Consider the following 21802-nt stretch of genomic DNA (forward strand, 5'->3'; position numbering starts at 1 on the left):
ATCGGGAGCGTGCGCTCTAGTCCGGTCTGCTGTGTGAGCATCGGGAGCGTGCGCTCTAGTCCGGTCTGCTGTGTGAGCATCGGGAGCGTGCGCTCTAGTCCGGTCTGCTGTGTGAGCATCGGGAGCGTGCGCTCTAGTCCGGTCTGCTGTGTGAGCATCGGGAGCGTGCGCTCTAGTCCGGTCTGCTGTGTGAGCATCGGGAGCGTGCGCTCTAGTCCGGTCTGCTGTGTGAGCATCGGGAGCGTGCGCTCTAGTCCGGTCTGCTGTGTGAGCATCGGGAGCGTGCGCTCTAGTCCGGTCTGCTGTGTGAGCATGCTTGCATATCCTTTACCATGCTTTTTCACTGTGCTTTATTACACTTTGCTATGCTTTTTTTATTATCTACTCTGGCAAACTTGTATAAGTGTTCAGAGTTTATAAATAAATGGCAACTAACTAAGCAAGGAAAAATTGTAAAAAAAAAATAATAATAATACTTAATAATAAAAAAGGGTTATTGCTTTCCGGCCCATACAAAGTGTTTGAGCCAGGAAAGGGACCACATTGCGTGGGAGAGAAGCGTCTCGGAGTGACGCTCACTGGAGTTCTGGCAGCGAGGCCTCTGCTATTAACCAAGCCTAATCCCTCCCTGGGCGGGACTCAAGTGCTTCATGCTGAACAGCCGTTTGTAGTGACTGGCAGAGTAAAGAGTGTATTAAACAGGTTTATAATGAAAGCATTGAACAAACAACAAGGGAAAAATAAGCGCAATGACGTCCAGCCTCATCCCACGTCCCATTCCCAGCGGAATGAAATATTAAAAATGACCAGAGTAAAAGCACAGTGAAAGCACGGTAAAGCACAGGCACGTATTGTAAAGAATAGCGAGGTATGGTAAAGCATATTAATAAACATGGCAAAACCAGGGTGGACTGGTAAATGCACAGTATAGCCAGGGGAAAAGTGCAACAATACAGGCAGCCTTGCGTATGTTTTAGATGTTAAACTGCAGTTCCAGACAGTGCAGCAGTTATTCAGTGCAGTCCTCTCTGTCGTTGGTTAATTTTTAATTTTTTTTTATGATGTCTCAATCCTAAAATTCTAGGCGATGCAAAACTTTTGGCCAGAGCTGTATTCATGTAACTAAAGAGCCATAGAAGAAAAATCAACAGCACAAAAGAAAAACAAGCACCTTCTGTTTTGCATTCTAAACTATTAATAGATTTGCATCTGTGATTGCTTTTAATGCAAGACAGTGAGCTGGCTCTGTAAGAACCCTGTCAGCATTCAGTGCGTTGCACAATATGCTCCACAGACTGCTGTTTTTGTATTGGGCCTGCAGAGTGCTCAGTGTGTGGTACTGGTTCAGTGTTTCTGTACATCACGGCAGAGCTGCTTTTTGGATGTATAACCGGTCCATACCAGCAAACCTATCTGATTCTAAGACAGAGGGAGCTGCTTGGATAAAGGTTTTTAGACAATGGATTCCCTGCCATTGTCCAGGATTGAGGTCCTCTAATCTAACAAGGGATTAGACTATGGACAATCCCACCAGCAACACCTAAAAACACATTCTAGTGTTCATACCTCAGTGGAGACGGAGCACTTTTTGCTCAGGACAGTATTGCTGTGGTAATGCATCTAGTCGGTAATGCTGCTGAAGATGCTGCTGCTTTTCAAAGCTGCGATGATGCTCTTTCTCAACCTCAGGGCTCTTTGTGGCTTTCGTGATTGCATTTTTGCGATCTGATGAGGGACCTCGTCTCATTTCCAAGGGGGTCGGTCTGGCAGGAGATGTTAGATCAGGCTGGAATGTTTAATCACAAGCACACTGAAGGAGTGACTCAGTGGAAGAGTTTCAGAAGAGCTGGACCAGCGGCAGTGAAGTTCTGCACATGCGACCCTGCGTTCAGATCATGGGCTGGCCCGGCGGACACAGCAGGGCTGTGGTCAACCTCCCGGCCGCCTCGTAAACAGCTCACAACCAAGCAACGTATTTCAGAGCATGAAACTCTGAGATCAGTTCCATGCAACTATACCGTGAGGACTGACATTGCAAAGAGCATTCACTGAGTTCACTGGGGAAAGGAAAGTGAAAACCCATCACTGATTCACACTCACATGAGCAAGGGCCACCAAGCTGCAGAAGGCGATCTCTTACCAAAGGGGGTGAGCCAGCGTTAACGGTAACAATCAAAGGGCTATACTGTCAAAGCAAGCGTTTACTCCAGTCTTTAATTAACTCTGGTTTTTAAATGAGAAAACTTGGGAGCTTCTGGTTAACTCTGTTTTTTTTTTTTTTGTTCCTTTTACGGAAATGGGAGTTCAATAAAAAAAAAAAAAAAACTGTTGTTCACCTGATCGGGGAGATTTCATTTCATTGATGATCCTCTGATGAAGAATACATGATTGCACACACTGAGACATACTGACTGGTGCACACAACAAGCTGATCCACTCGCTCATTCAGCGTGTCCGCCCCAGTGCCAGGAGCTCTCTTACCCCTCGGGGCTTCTCCACTCCGGTTTGAACAGAACTAGACGGGCATTCAGACACCCTGGCTACTGTCCCAGGGTTTCGAGCTCTGAAGAAGCCGTTTGCTTCACTTTTCCTGTTACTTTTGCTGTTTATTTGTTTACAGATTACATGGGGCTGTGTAATGAACCTCAATTAAACGATATTAATAACAATATTGCACAAACAGGGACAGGTGCCAACCCAGACAGACAGACACTGTGCTCCAGATACTGAAGATTTCTATAACGTGCTACAGAATGTCCAAGGCCTTCTCTGTCGCCGGGGAAATGCACCCCCATCGCGTGAAAACAAAACCCTCACGGAGGCACGTATAAATTACCTCTACATTACGTGCCACCCCCCCTTCTTCCTCTTTCATCAAAGCTGTTACATTACCGTGCCACCCTCCCCTACTGCTCAAACGAAATAGCATCTGCTGCAGTGGGGCGGGGCTGAACGGCAAGACTGGCAGGTAATTTTCCACAGCGCTCTGACGCTCATTGGTCTTCTCAAGAGCCCTAAAAAAAAAAAAACTCATCCGGGACTTTGATTGGCTCCTGGGCGCTCTACAGGCCGTTCCTTTAGTCCCGCCCTCGGGGTTCTGGGATTGGCTGAGCCCCGCTGAGAACTGTCAGTCTGGTTGTTTTTTTTTTTTTTTTCTCTCTGTGCCCGGACTTGTAGATTGTACCGTCGGTCGGGTCTTTGTTAGTTAGCAAGTAGGACTGGAGCCGGATCAATGCACTAACCAAGAAGAAAATGATCATCTGTGCAAAAAATATGGACTTCCCTCTAGGAAACCAGTGCCAGCGACTCCAGACTCAGGTACCGAGGCATTTCTGAAATACAGCTGCTTTTATTTTAAGAACGCTTCAATGCAGTTTAGAACATTATTTACATGAAAGGAAACTTCTCCAAATATAAAAGTTGTTCATTCATTCGCTAGATCCGCAGCAAATGACGTTCATGTGTGTTTCTATCACTTTTCATTTAATTTTCAGAGTAATGTCTTTTGTTATTTAGAAACGTCATGTGAAAAAAATACAGCCTTTTGAGCGCAGGTCCTATAAGCTTTATGGATGGAGGGGGAGATCGTGTGGTAGCTTATTTGTATGAATGAATGGGAGGTGCTTTTTTCTTCTATATTTTAGTAGAATGTTTTGGACCGTTTTATCCTTTCAGAGCCTTTATTATACCGATTTCCTAGTGCGATTCAAATGTGATTGATTTTGACATGTCATCGGACATAACAGAATCCCTGAAGAACCGTCTAGAAATGCAGGCTTTTGTGTTTTAATGATCTTTGTTTTCTGTTAAGTGTCAATGTAATCGTTGTGTTTCTGTGTCTTTTATTATTTATTTATTTTTTAAAAATAAATGTCTTAACGCGTTCAAAACTTTTCAATGCATGATAAAAACAGACTCGAATTATTAAGAGGCGGATGAAATATTCATGTTTTCATCTGGGAAGATGATATTTAGACTTGGAAAACAAATACTGCATTGGAAAAAATAGTTCATTTTAACGTCCAAAGCAAATGCATAGTTAACTGCCTGTTTACAGAAAACAGGAAAATGCCATTGTATTTGGCTGTGATTGATAGGTTATTGGTTGTTTTTAGGATGCAGTAAGATGTTTACCCCCCCCCCCCGCCCCCACTTTTTTTTTTTTTTTGAAAATTGAAGAATGTTCAGGGTAGATGGTTTAATTCATTATTCTCATTCTTCATCAAAGTGTAGTTATGATCTAAGCTTGGAAATAACGTGTCAGTGCCTCAGTCTAGTTCATTTTGAATAATCTACCATTGTCAACATCATGGTGTGTTAGGAATTGGCCTTTCTTTGGATGTCGCATGTTTGTAATAGGATTGCACATTCCAACATACCCCGAACCTGTCTGTCCTGTGTATTCATAACCCTGTACACTATATTCGGTTATAATTTTCTCTCACTGCTTTTCATGCTAGTCTTTAGCTACTACTAAATTATAATATAGTGGCCAGTTAATCCCCTGTACATAACATTTTGCGAGACTTTAATGTAAGTCACTTAAGTATGATATAAAACTAATTGATATATGATCGTTCTCGTAGCAGGTCTATGTTTTAAGCTAATGGTCTGAGAGGAGGGGGGTTACGAGTAAATACTCGATTTTGTATTTTAGCAATGTTGGAGCTCAGTTGCGGGGCACGCATACTCCAGTCTTATTTAATCTGTGAACCTGAAAGCTCTGGGGTTCAGTGGGTCTTTTAAATGTGGTATTGAACTCGGTCCCTTTGTGCTGGGATGCTGGGTGCTGCCAATCAAAGTTGTTTTTCTCCTGTTCTGCTGCAGTTCCCTCGTTGAGCGGGAGGGGGCGCTCCTGGCAGGGACCTTGTTTACTGCGCTTTTTCACATTCTGAGAACAATAGAGGCTTTTTCTCCCCACTTAAAAATATATATATAACCGTATATATATATATACATCATGAACAGGTTATTTTTTAATGTCGTATGTCTTTTTTATTCCCTTTTTTATAATCTCAATTCTTTAACACACTTCCTATTTTTGTTACCCATTCATTTTCCCTTTTATTTATTCCCTCCTTCCTCGGCTTGCTGTCCAATTAGCTGTTGCAGTGTCCAGGTCTGGGCTAAACAGTCAGGGGTTAAATATATTTATTGTTTTGTTTTTCTTGGTGCAGAAGTTAACCCCCGCCCCTCCCAAATTCAACAGACAAAAACTACAATGAAGATGACAGACAGAAAACTAACTTTGGTTCTTTCTTTCTGTCCTTTCTTTCTCTCTCTTTCTTTCTCATTTTTTTCTTTGCTTTGTTTTCTCCTCCTTCCTCTTTTTTTTTCTTCAGTAATTATATTTCTCCAGGGTGCTTTCTAAAGAGTCAGCCACCCTCTCTAACTGCGCATTCCCGCAGACAAGCACCAAGGCAGACAGTTCATGCAGCATTTGAACAAAAAAAAAAAAATACTTTCCACATGTGCAACTGCATCAAATCAGCTCAAATACCCCCTGCATCAGAAGAACCGTTTCTGCTTTTTAATGTCAAGCTGCTTTACCCAATGCCTGGGCGCCTGGTGTGGGTGTGCAAAAACAAGAAGATAAGGAAACTCATCTGGCTTTAAAACTAGACCAGCTCTGCCCCCCCTCCCTCTCCCCTCCCCCTCCCCTCCCCTCCCCTCCCTCGCCACTCTGAAAGAGATGCACAAATAACAAGCTTGAAAACAAGGGGGTTAGTGAACGGCAGCAGCTTAGTCTGCGTTGAGAGAGGGGGGGAAAAGAGGAGGGAGAAAAGGGGGGCTGGATGAATGGTTTGCAGATTAAAATGAAATACTGGATTCTGATATATTTATCTCAGTGCTGGGTCCCAGTCCCGAGACCTAACTGCTGTGCTCCTGCCCCGAGCATTCTAGAATGTGTGTGAGCACTGGGGTTCCAGGAGCGCATTGCGACTGCCTCCCTGTCTGTGCCCAGATCCCCTTTGTGTGTTACGGGGTGTGAAAGGCGGATAAGTGGGTAGTGCCAGTGCACAGTGTTCTACCCTTCTAAGTGAGTTATCGGACCATGATTTCACTTTACGTTTACCGTACACTGCAGTACACCTGATAACATCTCTGTTGACACAGTGTCAGGCAGGCTGACAGTGCCCTCCACTGGTCAGTGCTTCATCAGGGTAATACATGCTAGGGGATTGGTTTGCGTGTGTGTGTGTGCACTCTGTGTGTGTTTGTGCACTCTGTGTGTGTGTGTGTGCACTCTGTGTGTGTGTGTGGTGTTCCTGTATCATGCCACTCTCAGTGTAAACTCATTATGTTTTGCCCTGGATTATCTCTGGTCTAGGTGTCAGCAGTGTTATAGGAAGAGCCTCAGACACACAGAGGATAAAAGCTTGCGTTGTCTGGTCCTGTTCAAGTTAAGCTTGTTTAGGGTGACGAGCACTGGCAGTCCTCACCCTCTCGTCTTGTTTGCAATGCCTACAAACCCCCTGACCCTGCTAGCCTCGCTGTGGGCTTTGCATCGCTCTGTTTATTATTTATTTAAACTCGGGAGGTATTTTTCACAGAACTGTTTTGAGTTCACACTCTGTTCTCCAGCGCTGTCACTACCCTGAAACTCTACTAATGAGCCCTAGTCTGCACTCTCCCATGGTCCGCTCTCCAGCGCTGTCACTATAGCATGCTGTAGTCTAGTCCTGATTCCGTGCACCACAGTCAGATGGCTCTGAACTCCTTGCCCTGCAGTGGGCTGGCTGTGTGGTGAACTTCCTCCAACCCTGACAGCAATGTTGGCTAAACAAGCCTGGACGTGCCTCTTTGAGGAATCCTGCTACCCTGAACTACAATAGAGATAATTCTGTAGAGTCACAATAGAGATAATTCTGTAGAATCACAATAGAGGTAATTCTGTAGAATCACAATAGAGATTATTCTGTAGAATCCCAATAGAGACTATTCTGAGTGTGTAGAAAGCTGTGGTTTTAACAGATTCACAGCCCCTCGTTGCCTTGGCTTGGTGGAGCGCTTTGTATTAACACAGATGAACAACAGCACTGGGTACAGTAAGGGAGCTGGGGAAGAACCCAAATACAAGAAGAAGATCTCGACATGACCTTCAAACACTCTGCCATGCAGCAACACTAACAAGACGTCTCTTTGGACGTTGGTTAAGATTTAAAATGCACTAGGTATGTCCCAAAAACATGACGTACAAAAACAATGGTCGAAATAGCGCGGTGTTTACCGCAGTGTACAAACGATTTGTGGGGACCTTAACGAAGAGATATAACGTGTTTCTAGTATGCAAACTCCTTGTTTGGTTGGGGTAGCGGGCGAGTTTAAAGTAAGACAGAATAAAAAAAACACTTTAATTCGGTGTTTAGTAGTTCTTTTTATAGGATGGTGAAGGTGGGACGCGGACACACTGTATAATTAATGTGTCGTAATCATGTCAAACGCAGAACTGTACAGTATAAAAAAATGTCGTTACTTTAACCACATACAGCGAACAAAGGAAGACTTGGAAATCAAGCCCTTCTGAGTCAGTGGAAGCAGTTTCTACCTTATTATTACAGGCTTCGAGCAGCGCTACGTGTCATCGGCAATTGACACAAAAGAAAAATGCACATTATTGTCGAGAGAGCATGAAAAAAAATAAAAAGGGACAGGCAGTGAATGGATATATATATATATATATATGTATTTAAAAGCGGATAGAGTGGCCGGTGTTTTTCCACTGTGTGAGAGCGCAGGCCGGGCGATGATGACCACGCCCCCTCTCAGCTGCCGGAGGTGATGTCATCAGCATGCTTCCAGTTCTGCGGAGCGCCGCATCTGTAGTTCTGTAAATAGAAGAATATGCGGTTCGTTTGTCGGGTGTTACGACTGTGATCGATAATTAAACTAAATATCAGGTTACAATATAACGGGGATTTTATTATTATTATTGTTAATGTTACTAGTACTTTGCATTGTTGTTTTTGTAAGTGTGTGTTTTGTCTTGTGCATTGAAAATGCGAAATTTGTTTTTGAGTCGTTCAACTGGGAGTGATGCAAAAGCACAAATACAGCTATACAGCCTACCAGATGATTTCAATGATGCTAGTTGCTGGTTTGAATGAAAAAAAATGGAGGCACATCAGTTTTAAATGAACTTGTCAGGACTTTAATTGTTGTTCTTTACCAGCACTTTGCAAACATTTTCTGTAAACTAAAAGCACGCATGGTGATCACAAGTCATTTTTGTTTTTCTTTTATTATAAAAATAACAAATCCTGTTTTTTTTTTAATGCTCAAGTTTAGTTTCAAGAAAGACAATATTTTTTTTCTTTTTTTGTATTTTTTTCTGTAGAGATTCTCTGAAATTCTACGGAAACCAAAATGTGTGTTTGTGTGTAGGTTACAGTAACTGCCACCCAGAAGTCAGTTGCCTGCCTGCTTGTCTCTTTGGCAGGCAGGGGGCATGGGAGGGAGGTTGGTGTCTGCACAGACTTACCCAACCCTCTGCCCCTGACTCAGGGGTGACAGGCAGAGCTGTGCAGCGACTGCCACCCAGACAGACCCCGCACACTCTTTCCTGTCTCTGCTTCCTTCCAGACTCTGCAACCACTTACAGTTCTCAGCTGGGACCCAAACCACGCTGCCTGTACAGCAAACCCTCAAACCACTGTGCTGTTTCGTCTGAGCTGTACAGCTGCATTTACCTAGACATTTAAAACATTGATAACAGTAGAATGCATTTACTGATGCGCTCAAATTAGAATAGAAATGAAATTGGAAATGAAATGGCAGCCGTGGGCGTTGTAGTCTTCATTTCTTCTTTACTGGTCCACGTGAGCACCATTTCATGGAAACTGTATATACAAGTTCATGTGTGGGACCTGTCTAATGATTGGGATGTGTACACTATTTGCAGAGTATAAAAGGCGTTACATCTGTATAAAGCATTTTAATCAAATGCATGATCCACATAGTTCAGATGCTCTGCATAGCTGTGCTGGGTGATACTGTGCCATGCATTGTGGTTTGTGTTTGTGCACACTGATGCACAGACCTAGTCATGCTCTGAGCTCCAGCTGCAGGCAGCACACTGATGCACAGACCTAGTCATGCTCTGATCTCAAGCTGCAGGATCAGCGTGGGGGCAGAAGGATGGCATTTGCATTTATATAGTGGTTTTCACCCACACAAGATCTCAAAGAGCATCGCTAGTGATTGAGTCATCTCTCGAGTGCAGCCTCCTGGTTAACTCTGCCGCGCCACACAGCAGCTTTCATTTTATTTCTGCGCTCACATTTTTACACGGTTGGTCGTGGAGGAAGTTTATTCACCAGGAGCTAGGCAGGGATGCATGGTGCTAAATCTCTCTTGATATCTACAGTATCTACCTCTCAGTGACCCCCTGCCTGCCTGGGATTCACAGACTGGTGTCCAGGGGTCTGAACTGCTTTTCCACACTGAGCCGTGCAGCTTGTTTTTCTTCTTTTGAATTCCCTCTTGTAAGACTGATCAAGTGAAGGTCCATGCGATTGCCACACAATCATAGCTCTTGGCGTTTCACAGACACAGATTTGATGTCTGAGCTGAGCTTTCCTGGCACTATTTCTGGCAGCTGATCTCCAGCACTGGCTTGGCTGCACGTAAGTGGACTGTGTGCCAGGTTCCAGCTGGTCATACTGGTGCAGAGCCTGTGAATCTGCTAGGAGAACAATCCAAACCAGTGTGGGGTTACCACTTGATTCACAAAAGAAAAGCTATCGGGAAGTATTTGGTTGGTTTTAATGGTAGATTTTTCCATTCTATTCAGCTGTACTGTAATACATCAATTATACCAATGTAATACCAAGTATATAAGGAAGGTAACGTCAGCGCATGTAAAGTCAGTCGTGTATTTCACTCTGGATAATGTTGCACAATGATAAATCAGTGGAAGGGTAGGGACCACTTTACACTACTCTATAAAAATGTAGCATTTAAAATGCAAAGTGATTAAATACCATTAAAATATATATATATATATATATATATATATACAGTGTATATATATATATATATATATATATATATATATATATATATATATATATGTGTATATATATATATATATATATATATATATATATATATATATATATATATATATATATATATATGTGTATATATATATATATATATATATATATATATATATGTATATATATATATAATTTGTGTCCCTCTTTAGAATGGGGTGAGAATTCCAGGCCCGAGTGTCCGTCCGGATTGTGGAATGATGAGGACGTGACAGCAGGCAGATTTAAGTGACAGTCATGTGTGCGAATGGCTAAAAATGTTCCCTGGCTCCTCAGCTGGAATGCACAGTGTTTTCACAGAGCGCTGAAGTGGGTCAATGCCCTGCCCACCAATACCATCTCCTCTGCAGCTCTGCATGAAGCTGATCCTGCAGTCTACAGTGTCAGCCGGTCTGTCTGTGTATCACACTGTCCATCTAAAGAGGGTTCCTTCTGTCTGTCTGTGTATCTGTCTACTGTGTCTGTCTGTCCAGGTACACACAGGCGTTGTAGTCCCACGTAAACAGTAAACGCATTCAGTCAAAAATGTGTTTAGAAAGCTGTTTGGCGTGCAGGGCCTGTGCTGCACCTTCCAGTCCTGAGAGATGCAGTCTGGCATTGTGTGTAACCCTGCGTGCGCTCTGTGAAGAGCACAGTGTGTGCTGAAGTAATCGGCTGGTCAGAGCACAAACGCAGGGGGGTTGCAAGCAGCTTGGCTGGGGGTGTGGGATCACTGGAACACAGACCTGGAGACACTTAGAAATATAATTACAATGCCAGCAGCGTTGTTGGCTGAAATTCCAATTCCAATGATTTTCGTTCAATTACAGTTACAGTGATGCTGCAGTAATTGCAATTAAAGGCTAAAGGAACATAACCCAGCAGTAATAATCACAGGTGCAAACACGCAATATAACTGTAGCTTTGTCAAACAGATGGGGTCGCTGAAAATACGAGAGTAACGTTCGCTGTGTGTCAAACACAAGCTGGAACTGCGAAGGGTTAAGCTTGGATAGGCGTGGAATTGAACTGGAATTGATCAAATATATCAACTACAAGTATGCAGGTTCAAGGTTCAAGTGCAATGATTGTAATTCATTTCAATTCCATTGAGCCCTGCAGTGCTGCAATGTGAAAGAGGCTGTGCATCTCCTGTGCTTTACTGTGCAGAACTGCAATAAACCCGAGCCAGATAGAAGCAGCTCACACCCAGCCCAATGATGATCTAAGCAGGTTTAATAAGTAGCCTGGAGATACACTGTACTGAGATCATCTCCAGGCATGTTTCACAACATGTCCAGGACTGAGGCATCTCTCCTTGCCCTAATGGTTAAGCATGCCCTTCAGGGCGGGATTGAATAAGAACACTTTGATACAAGAGCATTTCCTTTAGTCCTCACTCTCAGAGAGAATACAGTTCATTGCAAAATCTGTGCTTCGTGGGTACTCATAAACACTACAAAGAAACGTGTGTAATTAGGAGTGTTTCCATACCGAGCTGAAAGAACAGCAAAGTGTAGGAAAGCATAGTGCAAGCACTGTGAAAGCACTGCCAATTAGAAAGCAGAGAGAAGTGGGTAAAGGGCTGTACAAAGTTTACACTGAGATGCATGTGGTTTATGTTGTGGTGTGCTTGCTGTGGTCAGGCTTACAAGTACAAGCGCCAGGAATGGTACTGAAAGAAAATCCTTCAAATAAAAGAACAGTTACTGAAGCACGTCATTAAGGTTGTTTTACGGTGTTTGATTTCTCTCTGTCTCGTTCACGTACGTGTTGAAAAGCTAGGGCAGCTGTTTGCAAGAGACAAAATGAAAGCTCTCTCACAAAATGACCGTCGAGGTTGGCAGAGTGAGTCCTTCCCTTGGCTCTCTGTCGCTCCCTGCCTTCTGTCTCCACACTGCTCTCTCCACACTGCTGTCTCTCAACTGCTCTCTCTTCACTGCTCTCTCTCCACACTGCTCTCTCTCTCTCTCTTCACTGCTCTCTCTCTCCACTGCTCTCTCTCTCTCTTCACTGCTCTCTCCACATTGCTCTCTCCATGCTGTTTCTGACGCCTTCCTTCTCGTGTGATTACACCAGAGCTGATCGACACCTAACAACATATCGATACTGAGTAACTTTCATATTCTGAATAGGGTTTAACCTGTGCTTTAAATACTGGAAATGAAAGAAACATGGCTGGAATAAGTTAGCAAAAAATGTGCCAGTCTGTCCCCCCAGTGGCTGATGGCTGGAACTGCATGAAGTTGTTCACTAGTTGGTGTGTTTAGTTTCAAGTCTTTCTCTTCTGAGGGCTTTGCTTTGAGTGCCAGTCAGATTAATAAAGCCCAGTGTGGATTTTAAACAAGGTGATATATTGTTAACTACAAAATGCTGTGTACTCACTCAGTTTAATCAAGATCTTATGATTTAATTATTTAACATTGTTTAATATCCTGGATACACGCACAGCTGCTGTTGGTTGTACAGTGTTTGTTTTTCACAGTCCTGCCCTCCCCCCTCCCTGTGCCTCGATAGAGCCACCTCTTTAAGAAGCTGCAGCCAGGGCTTTAAATAGAACGGTACCCTGGATAAACACACCTCTTGAACCGCGGGAGGGTTATTATTCCTGACGCAGATCCTGTTTGTTGTGGTGCTGTTGAGATCAATAGCAGCCGGAGCCCCTGTGAGCCCCCAGCGTGAACACGCTGACTCTGAGGACTAGAAGGAGCTGCAGCTGTCCCAGCGCCTCCTTCAGGAATCGGAACCCATTCCTCTCTCAGTCCCACACTCTCTCTCTGGGCCTTCTCCTCTTTCCTTTCCTCACTCTGCGCTCACATGCACCCCCCCCCCACCGCGCTCTCCTTGTCACTCGCATTCTCTCCTTCCTCCGCTCTCGTCTCTCCCCCGCCCCTCTTTTACTTCTCCATTTCTTTATCTCTCCCTGTGGGTGTTGTACTGTGCTCTCTCTCCCTCTCTCTCTGAGCTCCTCTTCATCCAGATCCCCATCCTGTTGAGGCTGTTCTTGTGTCGTTGTTTCCAAGCTCTGCCGGTGGAATTTTAATATGGGTCCCCCTGAATTTGTGTGCCCCCAGAAACAAATATTCTGTGAATATGTGTGCCCCCAGCGAACGCTTGTTTGTTCCCCCCCACATGCATGTTTGTTATTTATCTGTTTGTATGTACATTCTGCATGTGCAATGCTAGTGAATGGGAGCTATGTTTGCTGGCTGTTCTCATGTATCATTGTAGGTGAGACTGGATCTGTCAGAACAGTGGATGGTATAAATTAAGGGTTCGGTTAAGGAAAGTGGTCTTAAAATTAAAGTTTTCGATGAAAATGCATGGGTATAGACTTATATGCAAAGAAAAATCACTTTGTTACAAAACAGTAAGGGGTTACAGATATTCGGAAGTGGAACCAATTTTCCTGAATGTTGCTTCCTGGGGGAGCATGTATTCTCTGACGCGGCTCTCTGTCTCTTCTCCCAGGTGGTAAAGGTGAGTTCGGAGAAGGAGCGCCCGCAGCTGCTGTTCGTGAAGGCTCTGGCCAGCAGGGGGCGCCTGGACTCGGTCACCCAGCAGATGGGCTACCACCCGCAGTACCTGGATAGCTTCCTGCGCACCCAGCACTACATCCTGCACATGGACGGGCCGCTGCCCTTCCACTACCGCCACTACATCGCCATCATGGTGAGCCCCCCTCCCTCACCGCTCCTGGGGCTGAGCACCCCCACCACTGTACTTAGAACTGGATCGAGGGGCTTTTCACATGGATGCAAATAGATTCCTCTCATAAAAGCAGAAGTACGAATGCTAGAAACTAGTCAACCGTTTGGGCTGAGGGATAGTCAGTGTAATTATGCATGTTCTTGATGTGCTGTGCTGTTTGTCTCCAGTTTCTACAGTGTAGATGTAAGGGGTTCAGGGGTTCAGGGTCACGGTCAGGGTCAGGGTCAGGGTCAGGGTCAGGGTCAGGGTCAGGGTCAGGGTAATGATAGTCAGTGTAATTATGCATGCTCTTGATGTGCCGTGCTGTTTGTCTCCAGTTTCTACAGTGTAGATTTCATGGGTTCAGGGGGTCAGGGTCAGGGTCAGGGTCAGGGTCAGGGTCAGGGTAATGATAATCATTGTAATTATACATGTTCTTGATGTGCTGTGCTGTGTGTCTGTCTGTTCTTCAGGCTGCAGCCCGTCATCACTGCCGGTATCTAGTCTCTCTGCACTCCGCCCAGTTCCTGCGAGTGGGAGGCGACCCCGCGTGGCTCCAGGGCCTGGACTCCGCCCCCCAGCGCCTGCGCAACCTTCACGAGATCAACAAGGTGCTGGCTCACCGGCCTTGGCTCGTCGCCCGGGAGCACATTGAGGTAGGACCCGGGTTCAATGACATGGGGTCACTTTGAATTCACTAAACAAACCCCATGTCTCTGATCAGACTTGTACAGCCTCTGTGGAAGACCAGGGAGCAGTGTCTGTGCTGTACACTGTACAGTAAAGCTCTCTCTCTCTCTCTCTCTCTCTCTAGTCCCTCTTGAAGATTGGGGAGCAGTGCTGGTCAATGGCAGAGCTGGTCCAGGCAGTGGTGTTACTGGCTCACTGCCACGCTCTGGCCAGCTTCGTGTTTGGGGTGGGGATAGAGCAGGACCCCCCCGTCCCAGGGACCCCCGGGAACCCCAACCTCGGCAGCTACTGCTTCTGCGACACGGCCAACGGCAACGCAGCCTGCACCCCTGAGAACCTGCGCTCCCACCGCCGCAGGGTGAGTCCGCAACAGCGCATGGGCTTTTACTGCAGTCCAGTTTGTTCCAGTGGATGAGAGCAGCATGCAGTACCATACACTGGAATTCAGTTTTGCTGGGTAACTCAGTCTGGTAACACAGTGATGTCTGGCAGTGCAGGGGTTATTTGGCACTAGCTGACCTGCAAAGCAAGGTTTTTGGTTTTGCCAACACTGGGAAATGCAAGTGGAGGTTTACACCCAACAAGAGCAGCAAAGAGTGTGTTTGCAGCCAGTGTTGACAACGACGTCTTGAGAGCACAGCGGGGCTTTCTGCTGGCTTTGTTTGTGTTTGAAACTCGAAAGAAGCAGAGGCCTTTGTTTTCTGACGCCAGTGTCTCTGTGTGTGTGTGTGTGTGTGTGTGTGTGTGTGTGTGTGTGTGTGTGTGTGTTTGCAGTCCCTGGACTCGAGCTGCGAGGCGGGAGCCCTGCGAGACAGGATGCAGAGGCTGCAGGGAGAGAAGGAGCGACGAGGGGAGCGTAAGATCACAGCGCAGGGGGACCAGGAGGAAGGTAGGGGCAGACCTGGAGACAGAGACAGTGCTCCTAACACCAGGAAGCATGTCATACAGGCACTGATTGCTTCATTTCCAGTGTGCAGAATCAGTGCCAGAGCTGTATTAGTGTCCATGGCGATTGCACCCCATATCGATCTATCTGTTATATGGAAAAGTAGCAGATCTTCAAGGTTATTATACTGTCTTTATTCTGTTCTTCAATCAAAAGATCCATAATGACCTTTGGGATCAATGCTGCATAACCATTGTGTTTCACACTGGTGCTGCCTCAGCGACCTTTAAACCAAACCCTCCTGCTGTGTTTCTGTGCTGCGTGTTTATGTGAGATATAGGCAGGTATACTGTGTGTATCCTAGTTAGTGTAAGTCTAACACAGAGTCTGCAGACTGTGCTTGTGGTGTTCGCTCCTCTGAGTGCCGTCCCGTCCCGTCCCCCAGATCTGGAGGAGAAGCCGCCCCGTCCCACTGACCTGTCCTGCTTCCTGTCGGACCCCGAGTTCAGATACCAGGAGTTCACACGGCGCAATGAGGACCACTTCCAGGTGTTCAGGGTCCAGGTGAGGGGCTTTCAACACAACACATTGTAACACATTGTAACACAGCAGAACATACAATAATACAACACAATACAGCAAACCATAACACAGCACAGTGCAACAGAACAAATTGCAGTACAACACATTGATAACATAACACCGCACAGTACACTGCGCATTGCAACACCACCCCGCATGTATTGCACATAGACTAGGACACAGTCCGGACGCTGCCTGCCTGCTGTAACCGCATGCTCTCGTTTCTCTTGCAGGATTACTCCTGGGAGGATCACGGCTTCTCTCTGGTGAACCGGCTCTACTCGGACATCGGCCACCTGCTGGACGAGCGCTTCCGTACAGTGACCAGCCTGCAGAACGGCCTCCTGGGAGAGGGGCAGGGCTCCGACCTGAAGAGAGCCGTCTGGAACTACATCCACTGCATGTTTGGCATCAGGTAACCTGGCCGGCACTGCGCTCTGAAGGGTGCAGCCGCACACCACAAGCACTTTATTTTTGCATGCGTTTCCTATGCTTATACTATGCTTTGCCACAGTTTACCATGTTTATTAATATGCTTTACCATACCTCACATTTCTTTCCCATGCTTAGCTTTCCCATGTGTTCACTGTGAGTTATTGCACTTTGCTATGCTTTTACAATGGTAAGCTTTTATAAGGGTAATTCACTTCAGGATAACGTATTTGACCAGTGTAGTCAGCCGGACTGACTTGAGTAAAGTCCACAGCCCTCTAATTCAGTGTTGAGTGCGTTGGTCGTTTCTGGAGACGCACTGTCCTGGCAGCGCTGCTAATCCGTGGTGTTCTAGTAAACACATTGTCAAGGTGTGGAGGGGTTAGGGAGGGAGTACAGGCTGAAGGAATGTCAGAAAGGGTTTGCTGGAAAGCGCTGCAGCGACTCGGTTTTCCTGTCACTGCTAGCTGTTTGATTTGCGTAACCTTGGCTCTGTGTAGACCCCAGTGAGTGTGTGAGTGCAGGCAGCCTGTCCTGACCGGGCTGCCCCTGTGTTCTGAGTGCAGCTATGATGACTATGACTACGGAGAGGTGAACCACTTGCTGGAGAGGAGTCTGAAGCTGTACATCAAGACCGTGACCTGCCACCCAGAGAAAACCAAATCCCAGCTTCTCCACTGCTGCTGGAAACAGCTGAAGCAGGCTGAGAAGGTGAGGAGGGAGGAGGGGGGAGGGGGGAGCTTCACGTGTCATGTAAAAGTTCTTGTGTCGCTGCATATTAGGGTGTAGGTTACGTGGAGTCTGTGACTATCCCTAACCCAAGCCCTTTCTTCAGGCTCTGTGGCCAACATGCTGCCTCTGTCTGTCTGTCGAGCTCTGTTTATATTTACACTGCAGACAGACAGACACAGACATCACTGCAGGGTATTCAACCCACAGCTACCAGAGAGCACATTAAAACTACAAGTACGATTGCACAGCATGCAGGACTTGTAAGAGTATTTATTCACGTGTTCTCAGACAAGATTAACCCTTCCTGACTGGACTTGACATGCTTGTTTCCTTTGCTTTTCTTTCTGTCTCTCAGGTCCATGTGAACCTGCTCATCATGGAGGCCAGGATGCAAGCGGAACTTCTGTATGCACTTCGGGCAATAACCCAGCACATGACTGCATAGACTGGAGAGAGGGAGGGAGGGAGGGAGGGAGGGAGTGTGCAGGAGAGTACGATGAGAGAGAGAGCGAGTGTGCAGGAGAGTACGATGAGAGAGAGAGAGAGCGAGTGTGCAGGAGAGTACGATGAGAGAGAGAGCGAGTGTGCAGGAGAGTACGATGAGAGAGAGAGAGCGAGTGTGCAGGAGAGTACGATGAGAGAGAGAGCGAGTGTGCAGGAGAGTACGATGAGAGAGAGAGAGAGCGAGTGTGCAGGAGAGTACGATGAGAGAGAGAGCGAGTGTGCAGGAGAGTACGATGAGAGAGAGAGAGCGAGTGTGCAGGAGAGTACGATGAGAGAGAGTGAGTGTGCAGGAGAGTACGATGAGAGAGAGTGAGTGTGCAGGAGAGTACGATGAGAGAGAGTGAGTGTGCAGGAGAGTACGATGAGAGAGAGAGAGAGTGTGCAGGAGAGTACGATGAGAGAGAGTGAGTGTGCAGGAGAGTACGATGAGAGAGAGAGAGAGTGTGCAGGAGAGTACGATGAGAGAGAGAGAGAGCGAGTGTGCAGGAGAGTACGATGAGAGAGAGAGAGAGCGAGTGTGCAGGAGAGTACGATGAGAGAGAGAGAGCGAGTGTGCAGGAGAGTACGATGAGAGAGAGAGAGCGAGTGTGCAGGACTGGTCTGTCTCCACATCACAACTGGACACAGATCATACTTGAATCGTGGAAGGGGCCTTTTTTTTTTTTTTGAATTCTCTTCGCTTGATACTTTTTTATTTCTCGACACTTCTTAATTTGTTTTTGTTTTTAGCCGTGGATGCAGTGCCGCGGCAGTTAATGTGCAATTGTTGTTATTGTTATTGTTATTAATAATATTATTATAATCTAGACTGTGAGGCAAAACGAGCATTGGGACTGAAGCGTGTGGGTCAAACCGGGCTGCACGAACTGGTATTTAGTTTTCTTTTTTAGTTTTTTTAATTTGAGTTTGACTTTCATATTTTGTTCTTGTTGTCTAAAGGGCAGCTGAAGCTCTGTGTTTTGTCCTTTTTTAATTAAAAAAAAAAAAAAATTCAACGCACTGGGGCTTCGCTCAGCATTTAGAGCCGGCTGATCATTCAGGTCTTTAATCAGAATATATTGTTGGCTGCAATTGTAACGGTAGGTGCAGAAAACGAAAATGCACGCCCAAAACCGAGCAACAGACACAAACCAACAAACATTTCAGGGTGTTTTAAAAAACGCTGAAGGGTGTTAAAAAAAAATAAAAAATAACATGAAGGGGACAGGAGGACTTTATTTATATATGTAAAGAAACAGAAGAAAAACACTATGTTAAAAAAAACAGCACTTTTGAAAAAACAAAACAGTTGATTTTTGTCCTCGTAAAAAAAAAAAAAAAAGAACAAAAGAAATTGTACAATCACAACCCCAATCTGAATACGTGCCAGCTAGGACAGGGGTGCTCAGTCAGTCCTACACAATTCAGTTGTTCCAGCTGTTCTGTCTGGTTGCTCGGCTGCAGTTTTCATTTAGACTGGGATGTGTTCCGATAAATGGCTTCCCACTGCGGCACAACCCTGAGCGTCTTGGTTCCTCCCTGGCCTGGCTCTGTTGTGTGCGTTCGTGGTGCACCAGGGAGTTGAAGCCGTCCTTGTATGTGCTTCAGAAGTCCTGCTTCAGTTGAGCTTGACGTTTCTGTTGGGCTGTGATTGCAATGGGAGTGAACAGGTACTATAGATAACTGATAACGAGACATGTGAAACTTCAGTTTGCTGATTGGTCTGAAAGATGTCATTGTGAGGTGCACAGAGAGGCTTTCATGAGGACTGGGAGGTAAAAGGTTCAAACATCAGAACACAGCCTTGGACAGAAGAGCTGGACATATTAAAATCAAACATTAAATGAAACATTTAGGAAGAGTGGGAGGGGGAGATCAAGGTACGATGCACATGTCATTAAATATAGTTTTCTATAATTCTGTTGTTTTTTTTTTGTGCTGCTAAATTCCATCTACTGTGTTGTACCCTGAATATTTCAGAAGCAGTAGCTTTGGAAGGCCTTTATGGTCATGTTGTTTAAAAAAACAAAAAAAAAAGATGTATGTTATGTTATGTATGTAAGTATTGTATGTATCTTCGGTCTGAATGATCCAAGACATTTGAGGATCAGTAGAAGCCGGTCAGGCCCCAGTGCTAGTGCCTCTCTAGCGGGACGGCCCGGGTTCTGTGTGCTGTACACTCGCTGTGCTCACCGCTCGCTCCCTGAGCTCTGGAGAGGGCAGGATGGCACCCCAGCAGTATTATCTCATTAAGAACAGCACACAGTGCTGCTGAAACTCAAAGCAGTGGACTTTCACTTCGGACTCAACTGAATTTGACCGATTTATCGCGGCACCACAACACAGCGTTGGTGCTGAACGATTCAACAGCACTCCCTCAATTCACTGGATTGGAGGCCTCTGGTTGGCTGGCTGATCTTCACTCTTTGGCCAATCGGGAGGTCTGTCCCGGTGACATCACAATGCAGACCCACTCCAGCACCTTCCCAGAAAACAGAACAAAGCTCCATGGACCCAGGACTCAGAGGGGATAGACACGCCCCTTTATCAACAGTGAACAAGTCCTGTCCCCCTCCCATAAAGACAAGCTTCAGCGGCCTGTCCCACTTCAACACAAAGCAGCCCCCCGGAACACTTTGACTTTGCCCCCACCTCGTTTGTGAAGGCGCCGGGACTGAGAGTCAGAGAAGCAGTGCATGACTACAGCCTCTGAGTTCAATATTTACCACGTAAATGTATGGACAAAAACTGAATCCGAGCAAACAAACAAACAAACGAAAAAAAACAAAAAAAGTTGTTTTTGGAAAAGAAAGAGACTTATTTTTTCTATAAAGATAAATATGTTTGACATGTTCCATTTCTGGTGTGTGTGTGTGTTTTTATTGTTTTATTTCGGTCTCCTTTTATTATGAATATTATCAGTGTCTCACCCTGAACAGCTTTGTAAGCTAATGGTGAGAAAGCATCAAAAATCAACCGATTCATACAAACCTAGCAGTACACTGGTAAAACGAAAAAAGATAGCTTTATTTGATTTAGTGATTTACACATACCAGGAAAGCCCAGGTTAGCACAGTCAGCTTGTTTACAAGAGGGACGGGGGGACGGGGGGGTCTCCCCTGTAGCGCAGAACCCATTCATTGGACTGCACGTTCTTTCATTTCTGTTGCTGTTAAGCTGCTGTATTTGTTGCCGTTGAGCGTGTCTCGCGTGTTCCTGAGAGCACGTCTGTGTGTTTTCAGGGCTGCTTGAGCTCCGCTGTGGGCTGCCTGCTTTGTTTCGTTATGTAGATTTAGAGGGAGAGCAGCCAGACCCCCCCACGTAAGAGAGAGCGTGTGCAACAACATCACATCCCTGAGACAAAGCCAACAAAAACACAAACTGCAGAGCGAGGCTGAGGAACAGAACTACTGATGCAGAGAGGGAGAGGGAGCGAGAGAGAGGGAGCAAGAGAGAGGGAGGAGGAGGGAGCGAGAGAGGGAGAGGGAGGGAGCAAGAGGAGGGAGGGGGAGGAGGAGGGAGAGAGCGAGAGAGAGGGAGCGAGAGAGGGAGAGGGAATGAGAGGGAGGGAGAGGGAGGAGGAGGGAGGGAGGGAGAGGGAGGGAGCAAGAGAGGGAGGAGGAGGGAGGGAGAGGGAGCGAGGCGAAGTGAGAGACGGAGGAGGGAGAGGGAGTGAGACGAAGTGAGAGAGGGAGGAGGAGGGGAGGGTCACTGCTACAATCAGCCACTCAGCCCTGCACCTGGGAGACTGATCTCGGGTAAACCCCAGCAATGGCCAGCGCTGGTGTGTGCTGCTTAGAGGTGCTGCCCGTGCTGGTTCAGGAGCTGTTTAAACTGGACCACGGAAAAATCAGGTCCGTTACAAAGTTCCACTACTGTGAACTGGTTGTCAAGCAGGAGTTGTCTACACTATTAGAAAATAGCTGAACCAAGAACCATTATTTTTGTCCTTTGTCTAAATATCCAGTGTTGTTAATTGCAACCAAGCCAGGTGTCTTGACTAGTTTTTAAACACTTTAAAATAACTTAATAGCTTTGTAAAGTAAACCGACATACTTACACTGTCTAAACTGCTATTAAGTATGTAATCAAATATACACTTTCCATTCTGAAAGCAAACTCAAATAACAAGAATTACCAGTGCAACAGCTGTTGATGATGGTGTGCCTCCACAGTTCCATTTTCTCTGATTAAAAAGTTCTGTTTTTAACCACTAGATGGGGAAGGTGGACAGACAGGAAGCTCGTTTGTTTTTCTATTGCAGTAGCAG

The 21802-nt window shown here is 45.8% G+C and overlaps 1 protein-coding gene across 1 annotated transcript; it reads left to right on the forward strand.

Moving 5' to 3' along the window:
• Positions 1-3158: 3158 nt before the first annotated feature.
• Positions 3159-20389, forward strand: LOC117430347 (sestrin-3-like). Its single transcript, XM_034050303.3, has 9 exons — positions 3159-3318; positions 13509-13709; positions 14201-14383; positions 14542-14775; positions 15192-15306; positions 15749-15867; positions 16119-16300; positions 16884-17028; positions 17405-20389. The coding sequence occupies exons 1-9, from the start codon at positions 3253-3255 to the stop codon at positions 17492-17494; spliced, it is 1335 nt and encodes a 444-aa protein (XP_033906194.3). The 5' UTR covers positions 3159-3252; the 3' UTR covers positions 17495-20389.
• Positions 20390-21802: the final 1413 nt, after the last annotated feature.

Source organism: Acipenser ruthenus, chromosome 26 (assembly GCF_902713425.1).
Source record: "Acipenser ruthenus chromosome 26, fAciRut3.2 maternal haplotype, whole genome shotgun sequence".
NCBI classification, from domain to species: Eukaryota; Metazoa; Chordata; class Actinopteri; order Acipenseriformes; family Acipenseridae; genus Acipenser; species Acipenser ruthenus.

Excerpts from the sequence above, each read along its gene's own strand:
- LOC117430347 (XM_034050303.3), top strand. The coding sequence starts at position 3,253 with ATGATCATCTGTGCAAAAAATATGGACTTCCCTCTAGGAAACCAGTGC. Across the intron at positions 14,384-14,541 it reads TCGCCCGGGAGCACATTGAG|TCCCTCTTGAAGATTGGGGA; the intron begins GTAGGACCCGGG and ends CTCTCTCTCTAG. Across the intron at positions 16,301-16,883 it reads CACTGCATGTTTGGCATCAG|CTATGATGACTATGACTACG; the intron begins GTAACCTGGCCG and ends TTCTGAGTGCAG.